Source organism: Sycon ciliatum, chromosome 8 (assembly GCF_964019385.1).
Source record: "Sycon ciliatum chromosome 8, ocSycCili1.1, whole genome shotgun sequence".
Taxonomy (NCBI): domain Eukaryota; kingdom Metazoa; phylum Porifera; class Calcarea; order Leucosolenida; family Sycettidae; genus Sycon; species Sycon ciliatum.
This window is the reverse complement of record NC_088650.1, coordinates 26,211,130-26,235,815: the sequence shown is the minus strand read 5'-3', so window position 1 is coordinate 26,235,815 and position 24,686 is coordinate 26,211,130. Positions and strand designations below refer to the sequence as shown.

Genomic DNA, 24,686 nt, shown 5'->3' with positions numbered 1-24,686 from the left:
AATGTTGTAAATCACTGGTGCGAAGACCATTGCATCAGAAAAAATGACGTAAACTTGAAATTCTGTCGTGACAGCAGGGTATGTGGGAGTTGCACTTTCGTGGGGTTCATCATGGTCACGTACGCTTGGTATTACAAAGTAAGGGTGCGTTCTTATATTCTCTAGCTTCTAGAAGAAGAAGAAGAAAAGAGAAGTCGAAGAAACTGGGATTACTCAAGAATGGGTCTCGAAGAATTCGGAGATATTTTGCACATGTCAAGCAAAATGAAGCGTCAAAGGGGCCCGCGATCTTGAGTGATGAACACGTGGCTTTTAGTCGTAGTTCGCATGCGCTGATCCCAAACCGCGGGAATCTCCAAGTTTCAACCACCTCTGAAGCTTGGAGAGCTTGGAGAGCTTTGGAGAGCCTCCTAAAAGTCGGAGAGGATATAAGAACAGCTCTCGAACTTTTCGGAGAGTCTCCAACTTTTCCGAGAGGATTTAAGAACGCACCCTAACAATGACTTACGGTGATGCTCCGAGAAACACGATCTTGCAAGCCAAGCGCGAGCCGGGCGTTGTGCAGCCCTATGCATGCCTGCACCCACTGGGGTGTTCACTGGTGCAGGGCGCGGCGCAAAGCTCACACAATACCATTCCGGTGTAGTACATGTGATGTGAATCGGTTACACAAGACTCAAGAGCAAAAACGTGAAGACACATGACTATAAATACTAGGGGTGAACGATTACACATTTTCGACTACCAAATAACCTAAACCTTTATCGATCGGTTGTCGGTTATTTTTTCGATCACTTCTTCCACAGATAAAAGTAGTATTAGAATCTGAAAAATAGGCCTGGAAAACAGGGTAAGGGTTTGTCTAAGGCAATTCCACCTGTACTGTAGCAATTCGATAGCAGTACCGGTATATGGCATGCAGCTTGTGATTAGAGATGTGCATTCAGCAGAAACACAGGCTCCCGGAACACTGACTTCTGGCAACGGATAGTGTGTGTGTGTGTGGGGGGGGGGGGGGGGGGGGGGAGGTCCACACTGCAGTTTGTGCATGCACCACACAGCAATGAGACAGGCGTGTCATGGTGATGGCACTGGCCGGAATTACAGTAGTCATGGCAACAATGTGAAAGCAAAGGTGACGCCGACGACAACGACAGCGACAGCAGAACGGTAGTAGCATGTTGTTGATCGCTCTTGCTTGGCTGTCTTACAGGAAAGAAAACAAGTTAAATACAAAAGAACTGAACTACTGGCAATGCGCAGGCTCTGCAGGGATGAGAACGTATCGAGCGCATGATCAGGGTCTATAGTGCGCCAACAAAACTATCACGACCAGCAGAAGGTCTAGTAATGCAGTGTTAATGTTAGCGCGTTCTTCACAAACACGGCTGTCTGCTGACGACGCAACGAGCAAGGCAGTGCAAGCAAAGAAGAGAACAGCACCGGAGCAGGAAAGGAACGAAAGCGAGACAGACACGCGTCCGGCAAGCAAAGATTGGCACTATAAATCACAAAGCACCACCGCGAACAAGAGTAGAGACAGCACTACGATGTCACGAGCACAACATCCGCCAGGACATGTTGAAACAGATGCTGGATATTGCTAGCAGAACTAGGACCACACTGCATCATGCTCTATTCGCATACAGGCATGCAATGAACAGAGATTGCAGGCTACAGAACACAGTGTTCCTTTTCACGTGCCCATAAAAGGGTCATTCACAATAATGGATCATGAGCTGTCTGCACTGGTCCAAAAGCGTGTAGCAAATAATCAGAACAGCAGCGGTGGTACAGGGAGACAAACAAACAGGTAGTGGATATAAATACTGATGTCGCTGAGTAGCAAAGGCAGAGGGCAGACGTCTGGTATGCAAGCCAGTCGTACAGGTCTAAAACGAGACGGCCTACTGAGAGAACGGGCCGACAGGAGAACTACATCGAAGTGCTTCGGTACAAGAACGACACGACATACCGGTGTGTGGTTGGTTGGCGAATTGGTAGACGACAAAGACAAACTAGTCTGATTCCGACTCTTCTTCGGCATTCTGAAGCCATGTAAGCCAGTTGTTGACCTACAGAAATACGTATGGCAGAGAAGGTACACTGTCAGGGAAGAAAACAGCAGCAGCAGCAGCTGCACATCTGCACAATGTCTAGAATATAGCCATCATTAGAACACAGACCACGACTAGTTCATCAGCACAGGGCATTCAAAATTATTGTGATGACACAGGAGCAATATTTAGAGTATGAAAAAGCTGAGACATAGAAGGGGAGAGAGAGAAGGAGAAGGAGAAGGAGAGAGAGAGAGAGAGAGAGAGAGAGAGAGAGAGAGAGAGAGAGAGAGAGAGAGAGAGAGAGAGAGAGAGAGAGAGAGAGAGAGAGAGAGCAGGACCACATCAGAGGAAGGAGTAATGGATACAAGTAGTCGTCAGTTGTTACTCGGAATACCTGAAATAGAGCCTTTCCCTTTCCTGGCACGTTACTCTTGGTGTCCTCCTTCCACGAAATGAAGACTTCTTCTTCAACCAAGTCCAACTCATACAGGGAAACGAAGAAGCGCAGTAGCATACCTGAAGGGGGAAGGGGGGGGGGGGGCAAAGAGAAGAAAGAGAAGGCCACACGAAAACTACAATCAGAGGCCCAATAACAGCATTATTACACATGCAAAGAATGCACAGGACTGTATGATTGCACATGTAAATCTACCTCTCATGCAAACTGACACTTCTGTTGGACCATCTTCCATAATTTGATTCTTTCCATACGACTGTTACAACAGCAAGGTCCAGTATCTGCAGCACAGTGGCTGGGTGGTATACATGGTTGCTTGGGATTTGTTGCTGTCGGTTCAAACCCTGCTAGTCCCACGGTATAAAAATCGCAGCTTCGTGTTTATCCTATACATAATGTCCTTGGCCAAAGCAAGCACAGGGGCGATGTTATAAAAACAGACTTGTTTTATACATTATAGTTCATACTGTAGCAGCCTATGCCAGCGTACTATCATAAACTAGAAACATTATCAGCGCCACACAGCTACATGTAGCCCGGAGTGAAACGCCCACATTTCTTGGCACCTGACATAATCACATACCACACGGTCCTGGCCAGAAAAAATGGACCGAATGAGTAAAATAATGCCAGGTGCAACTCGGCCCTATCACCACCACATACACTATCCCGCATTCTTGAGCGCGGCGCTACTTTATAATTCATGAGGTGGAATTCGAATTACTTCTCTAGCCAGAACTGTAGTACACTGTACAATGCCGGAGAGAGTCTTGCCTAGCAAGTGTGAACAAAACGAGGCAAGCCATATCTCCAGGCGACTCGCATGCTAGTATCTTCTCCGTTATCGTACATCAATCCCGAGCACATACCCACACTCCTACTGTTGAAGTATTGAGCACAAACCATATTCAATTTGATTGACAAAAGGAACTTGTGAAAGGCTCCTGGGATCTGTAAAGACTCTCAGGTTATCAGCCATCGTACATACCTCTGGGGAAGTCGTGTTGGTAGCAGAATGCTTGCAGAGCAAAGATGAGTGATAGCTGCACACAGTAACGACAACGACAAGGATAACATGATCAGAAGGAAGCCTGCCAGCCAGCCAACAACACACTCACTCACAGGCACCAGCACCAATCATTTCAAAGAAATCGGCACACATGTGAAAACAAAAAAACTTTAAAAAAAAGAAGGATAGTTGACATGAAGAGATACAGCAAAACGTGTGTAAGTCAACCGCTCAAATGACCTTACAAATACATCTGAGGATGGTTACGATTGGTATCCTGATATTGAAAAGGTACACACTGTTTCGTAAAGCGCTCTTGTTCTTGCTTGGGGAATTACAGTAAACCCTGTCGAAGGCGACAGCTCAGAGGACCTTACAAATGTGGTCGCTGTGTACAGGTGGTCTGCTTATCAAGGGTCCTCTGACAGGAAATAACACCCCTCGGTCCTAGTTGTAGTGGGGCCCTGAGGCAGGTGGTTTGCCTTATCGGAGTAGTCGCCTTTACACGTTTTACTGTAGGTGCTTTCTACAAGAACTGAGCAACCAACTTGCGCCCAGTGGATTAGAGAATATTTGGCAATGAGCAGTTTCTGACACTGTAAAACAAAAAGGAGGATAATCGACACATCACACAGACGAGGCACCCAACAAGTAGCCTTACCTGCAGAGACGAGTTGTCCTGCACAGATGACTGAATGATGTTCTACAGAGAGGCAGAAGAATGTACTGTAAATATACAAATTTTCGGCAGCTATTTAATTTCGGCTGTATTCGGCACCGACCCAAAACGCCTAAATTAAAACGCCGATGAAATTTTTCACAGCATCTGTCGCACTATACCATGCCCTCTACCCCACGCCGAAAATAAATCGCTGCCGAAATGTCAACAATCGTGAAGTGCCGAAATTTTGCAGCGCCGAAATTTTGTATATTTACAGTATACATCCACACACACACATGAGAGAGAGAGAGAGAGAGAGACAGAGAATTCACTGGTCAGTTGGGCACATGAAAATGATCATGCCGCAGTCACAAAGCGCTGTCAGACCAGTCAGATCAGTCAGAAGCGATTGCAACCTCCAGCTATGCTCTTCAGCACTGGTACTGGCAGTGAGTCCACTAAGGTCGCTGACCAGCTGATGCAATGAGAAGTTGGAGATGGCAACACTTATTGTCGTGCAAACTCACCTGAAGCTTAGAAAAGAAAGCTTTCTCAGACTCAGCAGCGGTCTTGTCTAGGGCTACGGTGGGATCAACGCCTTCGCAAAGGGAGAATCTGCTCGTTACAGCACGCAAGACGCTGCAGACACAACACACACACAACAGGTAGCAGAACAATATCATCTACAGTTTTTTTTACACTGAAGTCTAATAGTGCAGCTGGTATTCTTTAGCAACATCACCAGACACATCAGCAATATGGACTCAGGTTGTTCATACAGGGCATGGGATGCATGGCAGTATGTATGGGGTATGTATTAGTGGTGAAACGAATATCAAAACCCAGTAGCCGAATATTCTTTGGCTTAACGAACGAACAAACGAATATTCTTTCGTTAACACGGATGACATCACACACCCTCCTCTCAGTCATTTTATTGGATATTGTCACTATTATTAGGCATGACAAACGAAAGCACATATTTCTCCATCATTTCTAGATCAATTTTCACAAAATCCCCAGCTGAAGTGCATTTTACACGCTCAAAAAACAGCTCAAGACGTGATTTTTCGTTCGACCGCCATAACTCCATGCCAGGACCTCGGATCGTGTCCGGGTTGCTTCGAGACGACAGCTGAGAGTTTTCTAATGCCGATGGAACTTTCGATGAAGCGGTTCGGTCAAGTTTTCGCGAAGTTACGGAAGTTTGAAGTCGCCTGGTAAACTCTGCATACCCGGTTAGCGAATATTCGCCATGAGAAATATTGTTCGAATGTGACAAACCGAACGAACATTCGAATATTCGGTATATTCGTTTCACCACTAGTATGTATACATTCTGGTTGTAGGAGCACCAGGCGCATCAACAGACTACAGCGGCAGGGAAAGGCAAAACACTACATGTTCATTGAACAGTTAGCTGCTAATAGCCTAATACCTATCAATACGAGCAGCTATGAGCGTGACAGCATCCCGGTATAAAAAGTCAATGTGCCTGTACACGTAGCAAGAGTATATAACCGCCAAGAGTGTGAAACTCGACTATGGGTGCCGTAACGACAGAATTTCAAGTTGATGTCATAATTATGATGCAATGTGCACTGTACACGTATTATCAGATGTATCCTGAACCTGTGGTGGACAACGCCCCATTGGTTCCTGTACAAAGTAGTGGAAAGAAAAACGTGTGATGTGTTGACACCCCGTACAAATGAAGTGAGTCACTGGTGCAAGGAGCATTGCACCATAAAAATGACGTCGACTTGAAGTTGTCGGGGACAGAAGGGTATGCAGTGGGAGCTGCACACTCTTTTGGGGTTAGTGTACTCTGGCAGGTAGTGAAGTGGCCAGCCTACACAACATACCAGAACATGACCATCATGATGAACTCATCGCTCCTGCGCAGCTCATCATCAGCTGCAGACTGCACACATGTTTAACAAAACAAAAAACACACACACATCCACAAAAATGCTTCAATCAGTCTATGTCAGTAAGGTGTTACTCGCCACACACATGTAGACAAAAACAAGATCAACGCAATACAATTGTGGTACAGAAGAACCTCCCTTAGCAGGCACCTCTCATCTCGGAATGCCTACGACAGTCAGGTACTGTAGTCTTCCTAACTTATAGGCAATGCACTCTTCGAACAGGACAGCCGTGCCTAGTCCTCAATTGTATGTCTACAAGCACACAGGGTCGCATCACTCCACTTTATTCCCGTAGCTATGCAGAAGACGTTACTTCAGTAACGTCTGGCGCTAGCCAGGGTCCACACAGCTTTAATTTGGTGTTTGTTTGTTTGTTTGTGTGTTTGTGTCACGCCTGGCGCTATCCCGTATCTGTCCCGTACCGTACCGTACCATCAAACACAGCTGGCCACAATATTCAAATAGGGCTTTCAAACGCAAGATCATAACGTGAAGCAACTTGGAAGAATGAGTATGAATGCGAAGTGTATGGGGGAATGCATGTGGGGCGATAGTGCGGGTTCGAATCCCAGGTAATGCTTGAAAAAATAGGAGAATTGAAAAATTTACAACATCCCTTTTCTTTTTTTGCCGTCATCAAGGCGGTAGACGGTGTCGTAATACCCTGTCCCGTACCTGTCCCGTACCGTACATTCAAAGACGGCTGGCCACAATGCATATTCAAATAGGGCTTTCAAATACAAGATCATAACGTGAAGCAACTTGGAAGAATCAGTATGTATGCGAAGTGTATCGGGGGATGCATGCAGGGCGATAGTGCGGGTTCGAATCCCAGGTTATGTCTAAAAAGTTACAAAAAGTAGAAACTTATAAGAATTTATAACATCCCTATGCTTTTTTTTGTCTAGGTCACCAAGGCAAAAAAGCATAGCGTAGGGCCCTGAGCTTCCAAGCTCTCTCGTTGACTAGCTAGCATTGCACATGTATAAGAAACAATCCTACTAAGACGGCAACGGCGAGACCGGTCCTACAGCTGTCCACACCAGCCACCGGTGCCACAACCTGCCTCACCACGCTGAGCAGCCCGCGCTAAAGCCGACAAGACGACAGAAGTCAGAGAAGCAGTCACTAACAAAGCATGCCAGCGTGTTGGACAAAACATTCGGGAGTCCCCCAGGACATTCCAGCTCAACGGAGATCATCGTAATTATGCATGGCTCAGTGCCAAGTCCCAGTCTTGCCCAGCAAATACACGACTGGGTTATTTAAAAAGCAAAACAAAGCGTGAGCGACGGTACAGGGCATATCTAGCCATTCCAACTGGCACAGGCTGTACGTGAAGCTAGAACCAAATGCTCACCTTGAGCCACTCTGCCACAGCCATGCCGTCAACATCATCAGCTGAGAGGCGCTCTCGCAGACCGCCCCGTACCTCGTGCAGAGGCAGGATGAAAGAAACATTCTGTAGAGCAAACAGACCAAAGAAGGTGCAGTCCTGAAGGTATATTCAGTATCTACTCTAGGATTTCAAACAAACACGGTACACGGTACACGTGTACCTGGCACAACTCTTGCAACTGGATCAGTCCCCGGTGCATTCAAGTACGGCTTTCGTACATCAGGGAGTCTTAGGTCCCGGGTACATTCAAGTACGGCTTTTGTACATCAGGGAGTCTTAGGTCCCGGGTACATTCAAATGCGGTTTTCGCAGATCAGGGAGTCTTAGGGCCTGATTGAGTCCCAAGCGGGTCACAAGTGACCCGGTGTTCTTTTTCCAAGCGGGTCCAAGTACCCCAGCCCGGCCGCTGACCCGGCTCTGGAGCAGACACTGGATACACTGATCGGATAAGCAGGCAACAGTGGATACACGTACAGCCAACCACCACGGCACGCAAAAAGGGATGAACCCTCACATTTAGTTTCCGACTGTTCAAGATCTGGTCTAGTTGTCACATAACTTGTGCCACGCTGTTTTCCTCGTTTCATCTACATATTACTTCCTTGTGAAGAAGAGGTTGGTGCGACTTCGGCGATACTATTATTTCCTTGCCTCACCATCATCTGAGTTCACAATAGAGAGGTTTAGCACAACGAAATTCGTCTGAATTTTCGTTAGATTTTGAAGCCCGGGAACGAGTAACGAAGCTTGCCACGAACTTCGGGACACACACTCGCGGAAAACATCAATCCAACGAAGTTTGGTCTGTCGACTTTTCGTACCGCGATCACATGAGAATTTTTCCTTTCCTTTCGACATTTTTTTCTGAGGTTCTTGTTTTCACGACCAGAATGTCTGAGCCGAACTCAAATCCTGCAGTTTCTGCAGCTGCTGTTACCTCTGGCACATGGTGGTGATCAGGAGGGACGACGACTTACGTGGGATACGCAGATGGATCTCATGATGCTCCGCCTTGTGAGGTCGATGCCGAAATGTTTCTTGCGGAAATCACGCACGAATGAAGAAGCAGCTCTGCTGCTTTCCCAGAGCGATGAGAGATTTGCTGGGCTGATAAAGAAAGGGCTTGTGGATCGGTTTCATCTCCTGCATGCTCAAGAAGCATTCGAGTGGTGAGGCCACCAGTTTACGAAAGTCGGGGAGTGACGAGGATTACTATTTTTTGTATTTCGCCGGGATTTCCGCGACATCCACGGTATCCACTAGCAACACCGAAGTTCGTGGCGAACGTTCTGCTAAACAAAAATTCAGCGAATTTCGGTCGGCTTTTTCGTACAGCGGCATAACGAAAATGAACAACGGATTTCGTTGTGCTAAACCTCTCTATTGAGTTGTTCGGGTTTGGCAAAAAAATAACACAGGAAGTATGGTAGCATGTCACAAATATCGTACCAGTCGAGAGTCTGACGACATTCCTCGCCTGTCGAGTCAAGACAGGCAATCGTAAGATGGATTTTCGCTACAAGCGACACCGGATGCAAGGACAAGCACAAGCCGGATGACCACGAATAGACTTACCAAGCTCTCCAGGATGTCAAACAAATTGTCCACAGTTCTCTTAGTTTCTGAAATAGAAAAAAAATGGAAGAAAATCAGCTAACATTAACTCATTGGCAAACAGCAAAACTCATAAGTGGCATAGACTATTGACAAAAAAAACCCAAAGCGCCAGTCCTGTGACAATTGCATGTTTCTGGATTCAAATGGTTAGAAAATAAGAACCTGGATATGGCATTGAAATCATCCACTAAGCAGAGTGCTGAGAAGACAGACAGACAGAGAGGGGAGGGGGGATGGAAGAATCTGTCACCCAATGCAACACACAAGTCCAAGCATGCCCACAGTGGGCGGTTCGTAGTTGACCCTTCCACCTTTCCTCACCTGGCATCATGGTCAAGAGTGGTGTTTTGAGCGCAGCCACTTCCTCCTTGACACACTCCTTGCTGGTCAGTGATGACAGCGATGACACAATATGAAAGAAAATGGGGAAGTTTTTGCCATCCACAAACGCTTTCATGATGTCAGTGAGCTTCAACCAGCCCTGCATGCACGAAAGCCAGAGAACAGTGACGAATCACAGCAAATTACATGTACATGAAAAAAGCACACGGACTTGATGTCACTGATGTTTTTGGGGCTGAAAGACACTCAGTGGAAAAAGGAAAGGAATTCAGTCATTGCCATGGAAAAAGCGGAGGTGTTCCGTACACCAACGGCTGAAAGTTGTGCAGTATAACCATGACATGAAGTTTTCCTTCACAGATGGATTTATAAACAGAGCCAGTTTAAATCCTGGTCATGGGTCACCTCAACCCCCCCCCCAAAAAAAATTCAGGGTCAGAGGTTGGGGCGAACACCTATACGAACACACGTTCGCTTGGAAGAAAATTCCGGAATATTCAGCCTATCAGTTAGGGGCCGTCCAAGGTTACCAATACTATTTTCAAAACGAAATGTTTTCGTTTGGGGGTGGGTGGGTTTGATGGAGTTTCGTTTTGAAAATAATTATTGAATGCAGATGGAGAATGTCCAGTTACTTCTGGGTGTCGAAAATTGACATCAATATTTTACTGGAATTCGTTTTACCTGCAGAAAAGATGGGTGGGTGGGTGGGGGCTGAAAATACTAAAACTTTTCTTTTTGTAAAAACAATCGGTAACCCCGGACGGCCCCTTATGGGAATTCACTTTTTTCACTGCTATCAGGGCCAGCCTCGTATCTCTGTGCTGCGCTGCTGTGTCAACAAAGAACCACTGAATAGCAGTGTGCAGTGTCTGCAGACAGTGCGAGATCATTTCCACAAGCCACGCACATGTTACATGATTGTACTAGCAGCACCCCCGGCCAGCGTTGCCTGGCCGAATGTGGCATGCGGGTGAAGCAAGTACATGAACAGCACACGTGCTCAGCACGTGGTGGTGGCCAGACCGCTGAAGTCCTGGTGAGGGAGGTTCTTCATCGTTGGAAGGAGAAGGAGGGACGTCTGTTACGCCTTCGGGAGGCTGGTCAGGGTTGTCCATCACCTGGTGGCGGATGAAGCGGCTCAAAAAATTCATAAACTTACGAACAAAAGTGCGATGCGCTCTTCACTGCAGATCAGATGCAGAGTGCAGTCAGTGCAGATCTTTTGTATCCTTTTGTTGCAGATGTTTCTATTTGCAGAGAACGGTTCACGTGGTCCGCAGCGCTTGTGCGGCTGCTAGTGCTACCTATGGCCTAGGCTAGGTGGCTACATGATTCGCACGCTTCACGTGCTCAGTGCTTCTGCGCGCGGCTGCTACTGCTACTGGTACTGATCGTGTCTGCTACCTACACTGTTCGTGCTCAGCACGTGGTGGTGGCTACACGATTCGCACGCTTCGCGTGCTCAGTGCTTCTGTGGCTGCTTCCGCTAGCTACACGATTCGCACGCTTCGCGTGCTCAGTGCTTCTGCGGCCGCTAGCTACACTGTTCGCACGCTTCGCATGCTCAGGGCAGCGCTGCTCCGCAGCATGGCCTGAGCGTGACACACACGTCACAGGTGCCTCTTCTTTATAAGTAAAGATAAGCGGATGTACAACTTACACTGGCAAGACCGTGTGATGGATACTCGCTGATGTACTGGTCCACTTTGGGAACGTCGATAATCAACTCGGCGCGGCGATTGAGGAGATCTTCAAATGCCTACAAGGAGGAGGAGGAAGAGAACATCAAGCAGAGAAATCCCACGGCACACATCATAATGTCACGGAGCATCACATGAAACTCGACTTTGTGTTCATGAGATTGGTACTACAAAGTATAGTATCCTGCCCCTAGTTCATACCACACTCGTATTGCCCTGCATTGTACACGTTGCAGTTACTTAGTACAGCAACAGGCTTGAAAGAAGTCAGAGCATGGGGGACGAGCTCCACACAGAGTGTTGATAAGTACGCATGGCCTCTGTCCTCCTACCTGGACAAAGTTGGCCACACTGATGTAGTCCGCGGCGTGCAGTTTCGACAGTAGGTTACATGCTATGGTTCTTTTGTCACCTGCACACAGAAACACACGCACGTTAACAGACATTTAAGACTTTCAAATGAACAACATGTTAAAAAGCATGACAAGAGTTAAAGGGCGAATTCCCATCAAAACACAGAGCATGCAACCCAAAAGATGAAAAGGATACGTGGCAAAACTGTTTTCCACATCGTCACCGGCACAATAAAAAGCAAGAAGCAGCAGAATGGAAAGCCTTACAGCCGGTCAAAGCAAAATGGGACGGTATGGGCCACACGCTTACTTTGCGATTCAATCGTCTGATTGAGAATGATTAAGACCAGCTCGTCTGCAAAGTAAGGGGCGGCCATTTCTTCCACACACAGCAGTGCTTCCTTGTCATCCTGAACGCTCACATACTCATCCAACATGGAGATCTGCAGTTGAGCATAGCATGTGGAGTAACGAACAATATCAAACACGCACAGTTAGCCATTACAATGGAGGCCGGCAAGCCATTCAAATCTGATAAGGAGAGGCTGCTACAGGAAGTAAGTACTTCCTGAAGAACGGCACGTACAATCAAAGTACACGGGGTGGCAAGAAGCAAATACAGGAGATAAGACATCCAATACAGGTACAAGGGAATCTAACATACATGTATGTCTACAAAGCATACTATGGAAATGCATGCCTATTTCTATCCCTAATTTTGTATTTGTGTTTAAGTAAAGTAGCCAGATGAGTCCGCAGCAAAGATTATGGCAACTGGGTTGGATGAGAGAAGAAAGAAGACAGAGTAGGCAGGGCTCTACGTGACCAAAAGAACACACCAAAGCCAAGATCACGAGTGAGAGTGCCACTTACCGTCAGCTTCTGTAGCTCCTTGCGAGATGGCTTTTTGGACTTTGTCTTCTTCTTGACCACTGATGGCGCTGGCATAACAGCTGGCGAAGTGGCGCCACGTGACGACCCAGTGCCGGTGATGCTGGATACTGCCCCCGCCATGGGACGGCCATGCGCATCAACTCCCTGTGGAGCACCACCGCGACCCTGTGCAAGGAGAGCAGACCGCGCGTAGAAACAGACGATGTCCATGCATGTCAGAAAGACCAGTGGCAGTCACATAGAATACCTAACAACAGTAACCACTTCTCCTCCAATACACGCAGGCCTGTAAAGATACTCCCAACACAACGCCACACCAAAGACTATGTCATGTGTGCAGTGAATGAAGAAACATACCAGAGGGAACACAGCATGCTGGACTCGTACAGACAAAAACAACAAGACTCACAGCATTGGCCGGGCTTGCCATGGGGTTGCCTCCGCTGCCCACCCTGCCTGCTGCACCGCCTGCTGCCGGTGGCCGTCCACCGACTCCAGCTGGTCGAGATGGCCGCAGGCTGAGCTAAGAACAAAACCATGCAGGTCAATATACATATACACACACACACACACACACACACAATGTCACAGCCACAGGTAACTGTTAACACCCATCACTGGACCATGGCAAAATTACTCAAGCACCCCTCTCTGCTCTGCATGCCAACCTGGTCCCTCAAGAACTCTTCTGGCAATTGTCAAGCAACATTACAAGATGCTTGATCAAATGCCATGCAAGCAACACACAGTGTGAGGGGATATTACTAATCTGCATTAAAAATCGAAGCCCGAGTGCAGTAGTCAAAAGTCAATGCCAACATACACAATAGCTTTTCCCTTTTACATTCCCTCAACTAATGAATACGCAATAGTGATTAATATTAGTCACTGATAGAGAGCCTGCAGAGTCTCTGAGCAACACATCAATGAACTTTACATGCCGAGCAATGTGTCGATGCACACCAGCTTGCAGGTATTGCTGATGTACTCATAACTCTAGATGAATGCCATAATGCTCACATTTACTTCCAACAAGAATGGAAGTTGAAGAGAGAGAGAGAGAGAGAGAGAGAGAGAGAGAGAGAGAGAGAGAGAGAGAGAGAGAGAGAGAGAGAGAGAGAGAAGAGAGAGAGGGAGCGAGAAAGAGAGAGAGGAAGAGAGAGAGAGAGGAAGAGAGAGAGAGCGGCAGAGAGAGAGGGAGAGAGAGGCAGAGAGAGAGAGAGAGAGAGGCAGAGAGAGAGAGAGAGAGGGAGAGAGAGAGAGAGAGAGAGATTACCTCTTCGTCATTCTTCATGGTCACTGTTGGCATGATTCTGGGTGAATCTGAAACGATGGGCAGGCGACACATCACAATGATACAAACTGTTATCTACTGCACACACATGTATGCATAGTATACCTCAATAGCAATCATAGACCCTCAGTTGTCGCAATTTTCAGAAAGTTTTTTTTCCGCTTCAAACTTGTGTTCAGATGAGGCAGGCTTTATGATTCTTGAAACACACTGGTGGTATCAAGCCGATAAAAGATGGAATTAGGGGATCTTATAGGCTTGTGTTCTGCAGAGTGCATAGGTATGTTACACTGCTAGAGCTCTTTTAGTTTGAAGTTTCCGGCAGGGGAAGTGTGTACATTCAATTCCCAGTTCGGCAGTAGTATGCTAGACATCTGTGCGTAAGTCGTGTGCAGGTGCACACGTCTATGCTGTCGAAATGCACTATAAAGTGTAAGTTCTCCTTCCAAAGGTGCACTACGTACAGTGTACAAAGAACAAGGAACTTCTCTCTTGCTTCAGAGCAAGAAGAGCTGAGCTGAAAATCCCAGAGGGTGCAGGATTATTCGTTAGTTAAGTCCAACCATGCCAGATCTCACCTTCCCAAAGGACATTGTGTGGGGTTCACAGACAAGACTGACAGATACCAGCTACACACTTGCACAACACACTTACTTTGCCCTCGGCCCCTGCCAGCATTCGCAGCAACTACAGCGGGATGCGGCAACGGCGCTCCGTGCCTGTCAACGTTGGTCAGACCAGGTGACGCTGAGACTGACTCTATATCAAACAGAGTTCCACGTAGCATCTCTTCACGGTCTGACAACGGTGGGCCATTGCCATGCGACCAGCCTCCTATCAAGAGAATGCAAATACAATAAAGAACAGGTACTCAATTTTTCATAAGTTTGAGGATAAGAACAGACAACACATGTTTTGCACAGTGCATGAAGTTCAGTAGCATACCGCATTTCCCCGTAAGTTAGTACGTACTAACTTTCGAACTTAGCAGCCACATGAGTACTAACTTTCGGGGGGTGGTACCATCTTTCGGGGAGTACTTTTTTATCGGGGGTAAATGACACACAGTGGAAAGCCTGCGCAACTCTAGTGTCCGTGCATATGATGTATGTACTGTACGGTGTCTGTACATGTAGGACGGGTACGAACTTACTATCTTTCGGGGGGAACTGTCTTTCGGGGTGATAACCTCGGCAGTGGAAAGTGTATTTTTTATAGGGGGTACTAAGTCATTGGGGAGAACTAACTTACGGGGAAATACGGTAGCCTTACAGTGCAAATCAAAAGGAATAGAGACAAAAGTCGAGAAACTGCACATATGATGGCCGGTGAGAGAAGAAAGCAAAGAAAAATTGAAAAAGAATCGAATGACAAAACGAAAGAGGGCGAAATCAATACAACTACGAACAAGACGGTACACCCAGACTGACCAGATTGGCTGTAAGAGTTGCCACTTGATTGATTGGCTGAAACGAAGTCTGGACGGAAGATGGAGTGGCCCTGGTTCTGCCCAAAGTCGTTACCAGCCATGAAATCGGAGGGGCCACTGCCACCACCGTGAGCGGGAGAATTGCTGTGGCCACGATTACCACCACCACGAGGCATGTGCCCGCGATACCCAAACTCCTGCACCCAGCAACACAGAAGTACAGATGAGTAGAATTCCAGACCTAAAAGCCATCACAACACTTCCACCCCGAACAGTTGAACAAATCAGACAGAAAATGGTGATGGGCTTCGAAACATTTCTAGTGATATACGCCGGTTGCTATCAAATGAGTTCTACTCCGCACTGCAATATCAGGACTCAATTGTGGCAGCAGAGTCAAAAGAACAAGACCAGCTATATGTTAGTGTGATGTCCTTCTAGTTGAAAACGTCCTATTAGCCGATACGTGGACATACCCGATAAGCTTCTTCACGCACTTCACTAATAGTTCGCGGTGCAGGTTGGGCTTCCGCGACAACCCTGCGAGGCCGCCACTGGAAACGAGATCAACAAGAACAAGAACATGAAAAAAGGAAATCTTATCAGACCGCTGCTGAAGATTACACAGGGCATCAGATTCAAGGAACCTCAAAAGACAAAAGACACAATCGGCTAAAATACTACTCTACGTATTTGAGGCTGAAGTGCTACTCTGCAAATGTAAGGACGCCAAACTCTGTCAAACAAATCCAGTGTAGCAAGTCCACTTACAAGGTTTGCACGCAGCTCAATGAGTTCCAGAAGCATGAAGCGGTTGCGAGGTGGTAGTCTCTCCTCGTTCTTAGAGAATTGCTCAATCCTACTGAAGTACTGGTCCATCAGGCCCTAAACAACAACAAACAACAACGCAACAGGACATGTAGCGAAAAGCAAAGTAGAGAATCAGTTACACTTCACGGCAGTGCATGAGACACAGTAATCTGACACATCCACAGAACTGGTGCACGTGTGATTTACAGCACAACAGTAAAGGAAGAAAAAGACGCCCGGCAGAAAAAAAACATTCAACATTGCAATGGCCGGTGTGAGCTACACTCAATCTTCATGCACATGTGACCATAACCAGCAGCCACCACTGACCTTCGCTTTCTCCGTGTCCATTTTGGCGCCGATTGTTTTGAGCAAGTTACACAAGCACTCGGAGTTTTCCGCTTGGTCGGCGATAACGCGCTTCGTTTCCAGCAGCTGCAGTACGAGCAGACAAACCACAGATAGCAGTGAGAAGCCAAGTCCTGAAAATACTAGTACAAAGGTCCACAACACCAACCGGCTACACTACCGTAACCTGAGCCAAACACTACTCTTTCCAATGGTTGGTTCGTTTTACTGCACTTCACACGTTGGTTAAAACAAGCTCTGGTACACAACCGCCCTCCTGTTATGTCACTTTATACTCCTCATGTGTCAAGACTAGACTAGTAGTCAAGACCAAACAGCATGTACGCCACTATCCCACTCCAGATCTGCGAGCAACATACCTGCTGGACGCAGCGATGTAGGATGGACTCGGCCAACATGTCAAGTTTGGCCAACTCTCCTGCAAGCGAACACCAACAAACACAACAAGAGACACATCGATTAACTGTTAATATTGCGGGGCCCCAAAGTCATCCTCACCAGCACGAAACAGCCCATGCGCGCACACAAGCATGCCACGAACACACGCAAACACACACACGCAAACACACACACACACACACGTGCACGCATACGCATACACACACACACACAAAGGGGCAACTGAGAATAGCTATTCCGCCTCTCCCTGTACACTACCGACTTCACGTGACATGAAAGTTAAAACTTCACTGAAATATTTAGAAACAAGGGTGAGATGAAGTTGCCGAGGTGGGGATGGATGAAGCACAGGAAAAGACACTCACCGATAAAGCGGATGTTCCCCAGCATCTTGCGTTTGGCGTCTGCTCGTGCTTCCTCCTCTTCTGGCGACAGCTGGTCTCGTGCGTCATAGTCTACATGCACGACACGTACACACACAAGAAGCCCTACTGAGCACATACACTTACCCCCAACACGCCGGGCACAAATGGTGGTCATCGGTGCACAACATGCAAGACAGCTACACTGAGGAGTGGGAAAACTACACACCACAACATAGGTTGATAGCACACCGCACAGGAACAGAAGCAGTGAACGGGACAACAAGAAACAACAGAACGACAACAACATCTCTTATCGACCACTGGCCATTGCGAGAATAAAGATTTCGAACATGTATTGCATACATACCTGCAGAAGCTTTAGTGCGATTCTCAAACTCATCCCGGCATTTGGCAAGCAGCAGACGTCGGAATACCTAACAACAAACCATGGCAAAAACCGAATGGTCACTACAAAAAATCATCATGAAGACCAGAATGCAATCAAGGAAAACAAACTTTAGGCTCTTTCCCATCAACATCTCAAAGTTTCCATAAGCACTTTCATCACCTTCCCTTCAGGTGGAGCTAACCAGCACACTAATCTTTAAACAACGTATAGGTGTCCGTGATATAAGCAGCAACAGGGAGATTAGCGAGAAGAAGCACAGAAAACAAGGAGTAAAGTGATGATTCTCTTCACACACTCACACCAGTGCATGCTTGCAAAACTGTAGAGTTTGTTATGTCTCTATGTGCATGAAAATCATAACTTTACCACAATCATATTGTTTTCCAGGGACCACCACCACTGGTATTGATTTGTAGGTGGCACCTACAAATCAATACCACTGTCACCATCACCAGCAGGGTCAGCAGCAGCATCAGCAGCAGCAGCAGCACTACCAGCAGCAGCAGTAGCACCACCACTAGCAGCAGCATCAGCATCAGCATCAGCAAAAAAAAGAACGCAGTGGCCAGTACCGTTTTTGATGGATTTCCGGAGGGGTTGTCAAATGTTCCGACTTCATCGTTGAGGCGTACGCACAGCTGTGCGTACATGGAACTGTAGTTGGGTTCATCGAGAGCCTTGTCGAAAATCTGTGAATACAGAGGGGAGAGGGAGAGAGGGAGAGAGATGGAGAGAGAGAGAGAGAGAGAGAGAGAGAGAGAGAGAGAGAGAGAGGGAGAGAGAGGGAGAGAGAGAGAGAGAAAGAGAGAGAGAGAGAGAAAGAGAACATACGTTCGTAAACATTGCAAAGATGGCAGTAACAGCAAAATTGAGATGGTAATACATGCGTGAAGCCCATGCCATTTCCCGACCCTGCACGCCAGAATTGATTGCGTGTCAGTGTTTAGCGGCTTACTGACAAACGCGGTGGGTTACAGCAATGTTAGCTGTGAGCGATGCATATTGTTTGGTATAACCAACCCAACGGAGCAACAAGTGTGCTGCTACCCTCAGTAAGTTGATGATTGATTGCCAGCTTTACCACAGTGCACACTAGTGCCAGTAATGTAACAATACAAGCCAAGGGCTGAAAGGCACACATACAATGCAATCGGCTATGCTGACTCCAGCCGGTGAATAAACTGAACTAAACTGTAGGTGGATATGCTCAATCAAATACCCTACTGGCATCAGTCAGACCTTTCACAAATTGGTCACATTTCCGTGCTGGATACATGATGCATGTGAGCTGCGGTGGTGTATGTATGTATGCATGTATGTATGTATGTATGTATGTATGTATGTATGTGTGTGTGTGTGTGTGTGTGTGTGTGTGTGTGTGTGTGTGTGTGTGTGTGTGTGTGTGTGTGTGTGTGTGTGTGTGTGTGTGTGTGTGTGTGTGTGTGTGTGAGTTTGTGAGTATGGAGAGAGAGAGAGAGAGAGAGAGAGAGAGAGAGAGAGAGAGAGAACCAAAGAAAAGGTAGACATCCACACCGAACGTACCAATAGGATCACAGTTTTGAGCAGATCCTTGGACTCAATGCCCACCTGGACCAATTCATTGCAGAGCTTGTCAAATTTGTCTGGGGTTAGTTTGTTTAGTATTCTGCGCATGCGAAACACACACACATACACACACAAGCGCGCACACATGCAAGCACAAATACACAGAGACAAAGTACATGGATGAGGTGATATCTAAGCCATTCAGCTCCTCTCTTAGCATAGCCTTGATTCTTGAGCATGACAGATTTCCTTTCCTACAGTTGCGGGCCTTCTAATCAGTCTGATTGACACATACCATAAAATATATTTGGGACAGCAATGACCTCAAAGAAGATCGCGCACATAATAATTAATGTAAACGTGAATGTGATATCATTCGCACACGTTTCCTGCGGAACGGGTGCTTTACATCTCTACATGTGTGTAAGCACCCATTACGTCCTACAGGTTCGTACACTGGACATTCTGCGTGTGAGCATCCGTGTCCTCAAGTCAAATCAGTCTTCCCAATACTGATGCACAATAGAAGAAGAACACACATGCGCAGATAAACTCACGCTCGGACACGACGCTTGGCTTGTTCTGGATTTCCAGACTTGTCATCAGCATGTGCGGCCGCGGACGGTGGTACCCATCTTTGAGAGCGAGGTGAGCCGGACGACTGTGGCTGGTGGTGACCAGCTGGGCGATGGTGACCTTGCTGATGGTGGCCAGCAGGATGAGATTGCTGATGACGAGGCAAACTTCGGGATGAAGGGATCCTCTCAGAGCTGTCAACACACACACACACACACACACACACACACACACACACACACACACACACACACACACACACACACACACACAAAAAGAGTTCAAGAATCACATATAGGTGTATAAAGCACTACATGTATTATAATTTATTAAAAAGGATACAAAGTGCTACTTTCTCCGGAAACACAAACTTAGCAACTTTGATCGAACTGTCAGATCTGGTGAATGGAGCTCTGTGGATCCGAGGAATGGTGACTCCGTGTGAGACTCAAGTTGCACCAATCTCGTTTGCATACCACTAGTAATGTGCATATTTAACAAACTAATTATCTAGGAGCATTTTCGTACCGCTGAACCAAATTACTTGAGCCTACTAACTCCTTAGAATGTGAATAAAAGATCCCGAAGTTTTTGTTTCCGGAGGAAGTATTATTATTTAACTCTTTATTACCGGCCTGCAGACTTTCGATCATATGATCGAAAGTCTGCAGGCCAGTAATATCTTCGTAACTCCATCGTTTCTCGTGCAACTTCAACAATCGAAGGGTCTATTTGGTAGCGGAAACTCCAAGCTATCCAATGCAACAATTGCCGAAGAGTTACGAGGGCGGACGCGAGAGATATCGCGCGCCGTATTCTTACCTCGGCAAATTCAAAAATTTGATAGATCACTTCGCCATTTTGGGGGAAAATCCCTGTTCGTGTGCTCTTTGAGCGACTGGGCACATAACAATGACGTAGTTGGCTGAAATTTGGATCGTCTCAAACAAATTTGAGCGTTCTACGATGAAGGAGAGTGGAATGGCGTTGATGGGATGAATTTGCTTGCATATCAGGCTTGGAGACGACTTTGCTGTGTTACCGCGCCTGATTTGTTGCGACTGGATAATGGAGCTGGGTACCCTGGCGTTGCTCTCGCCAAGAGCTTTCCAACGAGCACTAGATTGTAAAAATCAAGCGAAGGACACCAAAGTTATGACCTGGTGAAGTTGAAAATTGTGCTGACATTCGTAATTCTGGTGCATGCTGTGCTAGTAATCAGGTAATAAAGGGTTAAAACAACACTGCATACGCGTTGGCAGTCGTTCAACAGGCATTGTAGACATTTATAATATGTGATCATTTGCTCATACGGTACATGGGCACAGGCCAACCAACCAGGCAAGTAAAATAAATCTACCCAATGAAGGTTGTTGGACCCTCTGGCTCCTCCAGATGTGCTACACATCACAACGCCACATAATACTCCCTTGGCAAGGCCCGGGAAAAAGGTTCTCTGCGTAATGCAAACTACCCCCGTACAATCTGTTTCACACAAAACTGTTTTCGCCAAAGGAGAATAGAAGGGTATAGTGATCACAAAGAAGGCTGATTTTCATTTAGTATGTTAAATAGACTAAATCGACAGAAACCGACAAGAAGTGACATTGCTTAATGAATGTGTACCTGTATGTGGACGCTGTCCGGCCCGCGTCGAGGCCTCCTGGAGCCGGACGGTCTATTTTGACGGATGATGAAGATTGTAAAGAAAGCGGAGGGTTATTCGTCGTACAGTCCACCGGCAACCTGCAGAGCACAGGACAAAGAACATAAGTCCTGGGTGAATACTACACTGCAGCACCAGCAACTACTTGAGGAGCAGTCAAACTTGTCCCCGGCGACCCCTCAAGAGCCCTCAACCACCACCGCCGCCACCACCAACAAAGACAACAAAATCACCACCACACCACCACCACCAAGAACAACAACAAAATCACCACCACCCCCACCAGTCTCATGTCATCAATTTGCAGAGGAAATTAAAACTCTCAGCTCACGATAGAAACAATCGCCACAGCAATACGACCAGTGGTTATTGAAATATGGGACATGTAATGGTGGCGATGGCGGATTCATTTGGAACTTTTGTGCACAGCTATGCCATAATTTCCATTTTTGCTCTTTCTCGTAACCTGCTACCAGGGGAACAAAATTCACGGTCAGGGTGAGACTCGGTTAGAGACCGAGTTTTCCGCATTCGTAGGAACGCCACCACCCTCAAGGATCAAGGCGTAGATGCAGCTTCTACAATCCAGTTACTAATTCATGGGCTGATAAATTGACACTACTACAAACTCGGCTGTCAAGACAAAACTGCTGTCGCACGGGTACTAGTACTAGTACTACATTACAGTACACCGTGTACAGTTCGGCCTTTATTTTTGGTTATTATTCTAACGAGGCGCATATATATTAATATAACGATTTCCCAAAAGTGACTAGTTTACGTGTACCAAAGGTAACGATTCTCACTCATTCTCAACGCTCAATAGGACAGTATATGTATCGATTTCTGTATAACGATTTCTATTTTAACGACAGATTTCTCCTCGTTAACTCGTTAGAGTTAGCACTTCGTTATATATACCGTATTATCTCTAATAATAAGCACGGTCCTTTATTTTTTCAATGTACCTCCGCCCCGTGCTATTAATGGAGACGTTCCTTTATTGGAGACTTTTCCATTATTATTTCAACCTCATTTCAGAGGCATGTTGCCATGCCAAATTCATGTCAGACACACACATTTCAGGGTTTTTTTCGCCGGTACAGATAATGAATTTACACAGTGTGCTTATAATGGAGACTGAGCACTTTATTCTTTGAATGCCGCCCCAAGGTGTTCTATTATTGGAGACGTGCTATTATTGGAGACGTGCTATTATTGGAGACGTGCTATTATTGGAGACTTTGCTTATACTAGAGATAAAACGGTATATGGCTTTTACAGTACGTTATAAATCTAGGTCTATGGGCTTACCAGTGCGGTATAAGTGACATTATTATACTGTAAGAGTTGAAAGTGAGACGAGTCTAAAGTTTAGCGATATGCAAAAAATTGCCACTTAGCAAGCACAAAGTTTAACGGCCCTGGCACCTCACACCTGCCTTCTATTTCTCTACTACAGAGGAGAGAAGGAATAACATATTACGTGTAACGTTTCTCGAGTTAACGATGGATTCTTTCTCGTGAAAACGTTAAACTCCGTGCCCATTAGAGATTCAAATCTTACAGTACCACATAAACGACCCCCGATCATGAATGGGAAAAATGCAGTTATTCGCGAGTTGTCGTTTAACCCTTTAACCGTCAGACCATACATTTGTGGGTCGAATTCGACCCATCATTTGAAATACTCGCACTGGAATGATTGTTTACCCACGATAGAAAATTTACTATCGATTCGGTCGCGAATTAATTTTCCAGGCTTTCTGTTGCAGAAATCCGCGTTGAGCTACGATGTAGTGGAGCAGAGTTATCAAGCGCTGAGTACTGCACGCTTGTCACTTCCGCTGCGCTGGGCGCGCGGCTGACGTCGTCACGGGATTTCCCCGTTTCTTCACGCGCTCTGTGACTGTTGCTCGCGACCAACGTATTCCTCACGAAATGCTCGATCTCTCAAAAAAAAATTGAACACTCTACGATGAAGGAGACGGCCATGGCGGAGTTTTGAACTTGTCATTTGCATGCCTGGCGTTGAGACGACGTCGCTGCGTTCCAGCGCTGGTTGTGTGACTGTTGAGGCGAAGAATGTGGTATCATCGTGCTGGTCTCGTCCAGAGCTTTCCAACGAGCCCAAGATTATAAAAATCGAGTGAGTACAACTAAAGTTATGACCTGGCAAAGTTGAAATTTCGTTCGTCGTTTCAATGGGTGAAATTTATATGACGGTTAAAGGGTTAAAGGTATGCCGTGTGTAGTCAAACGGTCAGGTCTGAATATAGTGTCGTTATTCGCGAGTTGCTGTGTTGTTATACCCGAGGTCCTTATTCAAGAGGTTAACTGTACAATCATACTGGTACCATAATTATGGCATAGATACAGTGGTCGCAAGTGGAATCCAAAACGTCATGGGCCACGTCTACCATACAACGCAGTACCCGCTATGTTAGGGCCGAGTAGTGTCAGTGCTGTTATTTGACTGCGGGTGCCACTTGCCACCAGTGTATAGCTTTCCTTCAATAGTATGAAGTTATAATGTCTGGCATTTAGTCACAACGTGCACCAATCAATGACAATGGAGATCATTGGTAAATAATTCAATTCCTGAAATAAACTACGCTTCACCCAAATCGTAAACTGCTGTGTCCATCTATACACGCCTTAACATCTCAGTGTTTCTACTACCAGTAGCTACTTTGTGTACAAGGCTTTTGCAAAACAAAAAATGTTAGAGAAGATACCACAACCAACAATTATAAAGTGGTTCACAAGAAAGAATGCAACGTCCAAGAAAATAGAGCAAATAAATATTACCCCTGACAGTCAAATTTAAAAATTTCATGCGATGGCCAATCGAGCAGTGGCCGAATGTGGACCCATCACTTCACAATAAAGGCAGAAATATTCTCTTTGTGTGCATATCCATGACATGAGAACAATATTGCCCGCCCGCGACATCCACTTACTTTGGATTGCCAGGAAATGTCATCCACTAGCCGGGTGCAGCAACAATGCACGCTAGTTACAATAAAAGTGTGGTCCAAAGGATAAAGAGCAGCACAACTGTGCAACTCCAATGAAGCATCTACAGAAAATTGTAGTTTCTTGTTGAACTCAACATTCGTACTTTCGCACTTTTTGTAGTGTGTTGCCTGTTGGTAGATATCTACAGTCAGTGTAGCTGCACCCCCTTGCCGGTCTTGGGATGAAGCTTGCCTTGGAAACTGAAATGACTGGCCCAACTGCAGGACGCATGCGCTGGCCAAATGATAATGGCGCATTGCTATAGCACTGTCATCATGACATCATGGGTTTCACAAAGTAGCTGTTTGCAGAAATCCGCTCGCCGTGATCAGATTTCTCACCAAACTCCGTAAAATCCATGGTTGAGTGCGTGA

General features: G+C 46.4%; 1 protein-coding gene across 1 annotated transcript; it reads right to left on the bottom strand.

The window, feature by feature from the left end:
• Positions 1–1,077: 1,077 nt before the first annotated feature.
• On the bottom strand, positions 1,078–24,495 carry LOC135822505 (eukaryotic translation initiation factor 4 gamma 2-like). Its single transcript, XM_065335286.1, has 28 exons — positions 24,255–24,495; positions 21,252–21,371; positions 19,607–19,819; positions 19,047–19,149; positions 18,077–18,193; positions 17,463–17,529; positions 17,096–17,185; positions 16,691–16,749; positions 16,293–16,397; positions 15,924–16,037; positions 15,629–15,706; positions 15,154–15,349; positions 14,378–14,557; positions 13,706–13,752; positions 12,839–12,952; positions 12,409–12,594; positions 11,846–11,978; positions 11,515–11,594; positions 11,143–11,241; positions 9,459–9,618; positions 9,096–9,142; positions 7,482–7,583; positions 6,053–6,111; positions 4,715–4,826; positions 4,188–4,229; positions 3,506–3,560; positions 2,455–2,576; positions 1,078–2,075 (listed from the first exon to the last, which is right to left on the bottom strand). The coding sequence occupies exons 1-28, from the start codon at positions 24,275–24,277 to the stop codon at positions 2,019–2,021; spliced, it is 2,880 nt and encodes a 959-aa protein (XP_065191358.1). The 5' UTR covers positions 24,278–24,495; the 3' UTR covers positions 1,078–2,018.
• Between the last annotated feature and the right edge of the window lie 191 nt (positions 24,496–24,686).